Below are 7557 nucleotides of genomic sequence, written 5' to 3'. Positions count from 1 at the left end.
CCTCCCTCCCTTCTACCCTTTCTGCCTCCCTCCTGTTGTGGAACAGAAAGTATACTTTGTCTGCCTGTTCCACAAGTTTATACCTTTCCGTGACCTATGGAAATATGTTTCCTATTCCATCCCAAAAAATTGAATTGTTTACGAAAAATTAGTAGAGTCAGGTTCTGCAAAGTAGCTGCCAGCAGTGGTCAGTACCTCATTTGATTTGGTCTAGTACAATTTATAGGAAGTGGGGTTCCCGGGATGCACTTGAGTTTCCCCTCAGTTTTAACCTTCTAAACCCAGTTAAGGATCTAATATAGCTAAATATATGAGGTAGGAATGTAAAAGCAACAAGACATGGAGCTGTGTAGGTATCATGAAAGTTATTTCTACATGATAATTTAAGCTCTGATGTGTTCCAGAGATAGGAACCATTTTCAAGACCAGGGATTTAGTTCCAAAAATTTCTCCTTCAATGTGTTTGATATTTTATAATCAAAATGCTTGATATGGACCCATTTTTCACATGGTGGTCACTAAGGATGTCAGCTGCTGTCAGAAAATAGGACATATTTTTAGAAATGTATTTGTACTCAAATTCTGCAGGACATTTTCATAGCAACATTGGTGTCACAGTAAATAATAAGGAAGGTGTACAGCCAAGGAGTGCACACATGCTCCTCTAAGTTTTTTTTGCCACGTACATGAACAGAACTGTTACTTCTTCTCAATCCCCAGAATGTTTTTGTCACTTTTCTCTTTGGATTAACAGAATTACTCTTTTTTATTTGAAAAGAAAAGCAAAGGTGTCTGTACTAAGGGCAAGGAGGCAGCAGGAGTTCTCTGTGGGGAAAAGGTGAGTGGCAGACACATGATGGCAGCTGGTATATTTCAGTTCCTTCTTAGTTTTGGGGTTTTTTTATGTAGTGACAGAAGAAAAAGACTTTGCTGCTATAGTAACTCAACAAAACAGTGACTGTAGTGCTACTTTGCTAGATAAGCATCAGCATATCCTGCTGTTGCCACATGATGAGTTGGGCTTTTTTCTCCCCTTCTGTAGGGACATAAAAGGAGCTCTTTTCCATACCCATTTCTACATCAGGAGCAGAGCAACATCATATGATGGACTGAACCTTTCACCCACATGTTTGCCCAAATACATGTCTGTTCCAGTCTCATGGTTTCTGTCTCTTCCTGCCAACACTGCAGCATTATCGCTGCCTTTAAAATGGCTGTAAGAGTGAAGCAGCAGCTATTTTACATTAAGTAGTATTATCTTGAGTCTGTAGTTAACCAGTCTTGTGTGGCTTGTTTTCTCTGGTCAAGTCATGATATTGAATGACAGCTTTGATTTTTTGATCAAGGTATTGATCATGTATATCCCAATACTGTTGCTGTTATGTTTGGCACTGACACTTAAATGAAAACGGTTCTGGACCACCAAAGGGTTAAAAAATGGACATGTTTTTGACAAGTCCTCTGACTTTTGCCAGTATTATTGTTCATTATGATGACACTGTGTTTTTTTAATAGCAGCTGTAGTTGTCATGAAACTATTTTCCCATTCCTCTCCTTTAAAGTGTGATGTTGTAAATTCATGTGACCTTTCCTGCAAAGAATAAATATTTCTTTTTTTATATAAGATCTCAAGACAAGGCTTGTTTTGTAACAAATAGTGGCCCATTACAAAGCAGGAAAAAAAAAACTGAGCTGAGCAGAAAGAAGCTTCAGTTCAATTTCACCTCATATCTTTCTAATAACTTACTTGTCACTTTATTACCTTCCAGTAATGTGAATGCTGCTGACAAGACTGTCACACTAACAGCAGACAACACCCTCTCTTCCTTAGCCCCAGCTCTCCTGGCTACTTATTGCACTGGCCCTGAAGGGACACAAACTAATAGTGTGCTTTCAAGTTCAGCACTTGGCCATCAAATATAAAAGGATGTGTAATTGCCTGTTTATCCCCTGTGAAGGCGAAATTGAGTATAAGAACCAGGCTTTTCCTCCCCATTCCCTAACACGCACACACACGCACGCAGAAACACACACACACACAAGCATGCACACACGTCTGCAGTGAGTGAAGGGAAGTCCCATCTGGAGCACTTTGATTTGTCTTTGGGAAGCCCAAGGCTGCCACTGTCTGCTCTATCGAGCTATCAGGTAGACAGTAACAAGATGGCTTCTTAGCAAAAGGTCAGCTGAGAAATACTGTCTGTAATGGCACTTTTGTCTGCTTATGTAGCAACTAATTGCTTTGTATTGGCATAAGCCATACTGTGCCTGCTAGAAATAGTTGTTTGAATTTGCTACATGTCTTGCTGCATAGGTTCAGTGCCAAACAGGATGTGCAGTCTGTTTTTTTAACTGGTTTAGCCCATCCCTGGGCAAATTTCAGAGCAATCTCATCCTCTTGGGTTCCTATCATGAATGTCAATTCCCTATATCCAATTCTATTGTGATAGGAGAATTTCCTGCTGAGGTCAGCATGAACTTCTATACAGTGTTAGATAAACATATCTGAGACACAATCTGCTGTCTTCATGCAAGAAGGAAATTTTTCTGATTTATAGCTTCATTTGGAAGAACACTGCTAAAAGTACAGGCTCTTGAAGTGCTTCTCAGATAGGCCATCAGAAGATAGCTTTACAGTGAAGTAACTTGAGAGCACATGCTATGTTTTAAGAAATGTTAAGTGCATGAAGGCCAGTGTACCTGGCTGCAGTCACTGCCCTTGCATATTACTGTGTGCTTCCTGACTGCTGAATAGCAGTTGAAAATTCAAGTAGGCAGAGGAGCTGCTGAAGCATGCTTTCCTTGCAGGGTCTGCAGCATTGCCATGCTGTGATCATAACGCCAGTCCTGTGTGTATGTGTGAGCACTGGGCACTGTGGGTTGAACAGTGCTGGCAGCCAGTGCAGCACCAAAAATTCACACACAGGTTTCAGACAAAGCCCAAGACCAAGAGACCTAACCACAGCCATTTTGGAGTTTCTTGTTTTTCCGTATCCTTGGATCGGTTCGTGGCATTGGTTGGCTGCAGCACCTCTTTGCTGGTTCCGGATGCTAATGCTGTCAACAGCACTGTGTGGTAATTTGACGTTTGCTGCAACAGAGGTGATGGTGCCCACCATAAATATGCTAAGGTCTTTTACCAGTCAAAAGTCACTGATCTTTTCCCTCCTTTTCCTTCCGAGTTCATCAGAAGCTACAAGGGTGAAACCAGCAGACAAATTCCTGAGGCCTGTTTGTATCAGAAGTCTAAAGGCTGAGCCCAGACTCTGCTCCCCTGTCAACTCCATGTGTACATGGCACTGACGGAGGTTGAAGCAGCCGGATGAGCTGACCTGCGATGATGAGCTTGGGCAGCCTTTCTTGCTGTACCGTTTCCAAGGCTGTTTGTGGAAACTGAGGACTTTCTGATCGAAGAAATCATTTGTGTCCTTTGTGTGTGTTTGTGAATATCTGTGTGAGTGTGAATGTGACTGACGAGGAGAAACAGACACAGTGTTAGAACAAGGAGCCTTAAAAATGAAGATTACAAATGAGCAAAATTACATCATTTCCATCACACTTACATAGGTGTATATGTATATATATATATATATATATATTTGACATGCATTTAAAAGAACAGGAAGAGTCAGGTAGCAAATGTCTAATGTGTACAGAGATTTTTCTGGTGTTCTACAGATTTTGTACATTGCTCCCTTCAAACCTTTGGAGACAAAATATTTTAGGAAAATTAAGAAAAGCATCCAAGGCAATTATATTTCTAGAGAAGAAAGCGAGTGCAAGACTAGCTAAGTGATGCATAAAGATTTTATAAGGCATCCATTGTCAAACAAAAGGTTGAGAATGATCAGAGGATAATGCACAGTTAGGATGGCAAACTCATCAATAGTTAATCACAACCTGTCCACTTCTGCCACGAAATGCAGGAGGCTATGAACAGCAGCTCTGGGGCACCAGTGGCAGTTGTGATGCCATGTGTCCATGCCTGAGTGTGGGAGCATTATGCAGTCGTCACATCCAGATCAAGATGTTTTCACATCCTCATCCCCCCACCACCTCCTGTATTGATGGGGCAGAATGCATTCCCCCCCACCCCCCAATTACATCTGTGAAATGAAATTATACCACATTGTATAATTACATGTAGTAGCCACATGAACTGTGATTCTAAGGATATTCTTCTTAGTTTATCTGATGACCTACAGAATAAAAAGGGACACCTAAGCTGTACAAAGGCAGATTTATTCATTATTTTTCAATTATACTTTTACATTTGGATTTTTTTTAAGTATTTTTTTTAACAAACACCTGTACAATCTTCAGCCATTGTCTTTAATTTTCCCATTTCCTTTACCACCCCTTCTCCTTTCATCCCAAGAGAGTATCTCATTAAAATTCTCTCAGAAAAGTAACACATCCTCCTAGTGTTCTTCATTTTGGAAAGTTTTATGCATTCCATCTGTGAAAATGGTTACTGTTTGTAAAGTGGCAAGATTAATAAAATGGCCACTGTTATGTGTGTGTGTTTCATTTAGCTATTTAAAAATACAAAATTCAGCATGCTGCTTTTTCTTGTGCAAACTTTGGTTCCTATATGAAATGGGACTCCTTTCCCAGAACATGGCTTATTTTTGATGGGCAGCATTTGTGCTCTCATTCATGCCTCCTGCCTGTTCTCCAGTTTATAGGAATGATCTGCGTTCCAGTGCAATGGATGTGCAACAGGTGTGCAAATAAGTTGATCTGAACCTGAACACAATCGAAATTTACCCTTGCTGAAATTCCACATGCTTTTACTTACCACAAATAGTTCACTGCAATCTGCTTATACCTATAAAAATAACTCATTGTAGGGATGGCTGAAGCAGTTTGAAGTTTCATTGTTAGACTGAAGGCTCTTGCTCACTGTCACTGTTGACATTTTAACAGCTTTTAACATAGAAGGTCAAACACAGTGATTTCCTATATAGCTGTCTGCTGTGTTTTAGTTCTCCTGAACTAGAAAGATGGGAACCTGACTGCGGGTTCACATGGAGATATAAACTGAGATAAACTGGATTTGAACCTTCAAGTATTTGGAAGATCTTAGGGGTCTTGGCAGTGTGTTCAGTCACAGAGGCATAAAGCCTGGAAACCCCTTTTTCAGTAGGCATGGGAGGGCTCACACAGCCTGGCTGCAACTCCCTGTGGTAACCAGCGATGCACCAGCAGCAGCACAGGGGCTGCTGTGTAGAGAATGGAGAGCTTGCTGATGGCTGGCAAAGCTGGGCTTGTTCCAGTGGACTTTGTCAAGACGTGTTCCTGGGGTACCCCAGCCAGGCACAGGAAAGAGTGGAGCCAAGGCCTGATGGACATTTTTACAAAGGTCTTTCTCTGTTGGGAATAGAGGAGGCTTTTCATTTTCACTCTTTGATCTCAATCTGAGCAAAACATGAATGCTCTGCTGTCCTGCCTGCAGAACCAAAGCATGCACTATGGAACATAGCTGTACAAGGGGATATGAAAATTTGCATCATGTTGATCTAATAATCGTGACATTAGTAGCTTCATAAATATTGTATGTAGTCTAAACAAGTTTTTTCCATTAGTAATCTGAGGGAATTAAAAGTCCAGTTTTAATTTGACATTTCTTTTCTTGTATTTTCTGTACTGTAACAGTCCTACAATATGTCTTTTGCATAAAATGCATAAGGTTTTGGGGATATAAATGGAGTTTTACTCATACTTTGTCCAAATACCTCTTGTAATTTGTATCAAAATTCTTGTACAATTTTTATATTAAAGATTTATCAGTCACTGATCTTTTCATCTCTTTGTCTTTCATTTCTTTATTTTTTACTGATTCAAGCATTGCACATTTCCATGGAAAGGCATATGGCCATGGAGAGACACTCATCTGCAAGGTCTGAGCATGGCCTCTTGTAGTTTGAAAGTTGAACACTCCATTTAAAAGTTTTGCATACTTCCCAGAAATTGAATAGGTTAAAGCTTTTTTGGAAGGGAGATAATTGTTTTTCCCCCTAGCTTATACACATTCCCTTAGAAATGTCATACTTAGTGTGGCATCCAGAAACCTACTGCCTCACAAATTTAGTCACCTGACTGCAAGAAACCTTTAAGATGGACATTTTTCACACTTTAGTATGTCTGGCAGATGAAGAAACAGAAGTAAAAGGTCTTGCCAAACTCTGCTTTGAGGTCCTGGCTCAATCCTGCTTTTGCTTTCCAAAGCAGAGATATACGAATCACCAATCTCAGTGTTTGGGTAAGAATTTCCTCATGCTTTGAAATGGTGAGGACATTGCCCAAATGAATCTCTCCACTAAACTTTATCTGTAATCTAGGACTGCAACATAAAAATTTACCACCAAAGAATTAAACTTTGAGTCCTTGGGATTGGTTTGTGCTTCATGCTGACTAGAAGAGGGTTCAGTGTGGGGAGATATTTTGAAAAAAAACCATTTTCAAGGCTGAATAGTTCATTTTGTTAAATCTTGTTTTTCTTCTTAGGGGCATCTGTGACAGCTGGGAAAATATGAGCAAGATTCTTCTGGAATAAATGCATTGGTTTAGCCTGAGCTCTTATGGTGCACTTCTTATCAATAAATGAAAAAAAGTAGTCTCATAATATGATAGATTTGTCCATTGCTCTGTGCTTACAGAGACAAAAAGGCTATGTTACAAGCATGTCCAAGACAATGTGTTGCAATAAGATTCTTATTCATTCATTCTACAAGGGAAGGCCAAAATAAAACTCAGCTTGTTAAGTGACATGAAATGCTGAGCACTGGGGTGGTGGTCCCTCAAAGCATGCAGGTATCTGCTAAAATTCAAGCATGTATGCTCCTGTTTGATGCAATGGGAATGAATACCTGCTTGCAAATGAGCCTCTCTTGAAAGCATTAGCTGGACTGCAGCTAATATTCAAGAGCCTGCTCAGTGTTTGACTAGAGTCAGTAAGACTTTTCTGGTTGTCTCACATTTCTTGATGAGCAAAATGGAGGCAAGTGGACTCACCAGGTGAATGTGGGGCTGGGGGAAGAAAGGGATGTGAAAGACAAATAATGGCTTAAAATTATTTGGAAAGCAAAATAATTCTTAGCCAGAACTCTCTAAGCACTGTGAACTGTAAGTCTAAAGAAGTTATGGGTGAGTAATACATACTCTTTGATTTTAGTATTTTCTTAAGGTGTTTTCTTTTTCAGTCCTCCCAGCACAGCCAAGAACCATTTTTCTGCAGAACATCTAGCCCTAAGAACAGGACTTCACCTTATGATCCAACTGCTTCACAACTTAAATTTAGTATAAGTGTTGAAAGTCATGAGCTATGAGGATACAAGATGTCTGCCACAGGTCCACTAAATAAAGTCTCGAGAGTGTTTATTTCATCTGCCTGTTTTTAATCAGCCTGACATAAACAGTTCAATAACAAACTGAATGCCTTTATTACTGACTTGCAGTTGTCAGCTTCATGTCTTTAAATTATATGCCACTTTCCCTTCCCTTCCCTTCCCTTCCCTTCCCTTCCCTTCCCTTCCCTTCCCTTCCCTTCCCTTC

At 40.1% G+C, this 7557-nt stretch overlaps 1 protein-coding gene across 1 annotated transcript in view; it reads left to right on the top strand.

The window, feature by feature from the left end:
- Positions 1-5800, top strand: part of BNC2 (basonuclin 2) — a 242068-nt gene extending 236268 nt beyond the window's left edge. Inside the window, exon 6 of the mRNA XM_033520654.1 lies at positions 3191-5800. Coding sequence (XP_033376545.1) covers positions 3191-3205 — 15 coding nt within the window. The 3' untranslated portion in view covers positions 3206-5800. The remainder of the gene's footprint in view (positions 1-3190) is intronic.
- Positions 5801-7557: the final 1757 nt, after the last annotated feature.

The sequence above is a fragment of the Parus major genome, chromosome Z (assembly GCF_001522545.3).
Source record: "Parus major isolate Abel chromosome Z, Parus_major1.1, whole genome shotgun sequence".
NCBI classification, from domain to species: Eukaryota; Metazoa; Chordata; class Aves; order Passeriformes; family Paridae; genus Parus; species Parus major.
This window is presented reverse-complemented; position numbering and strand designations above follow the sequence as displayed.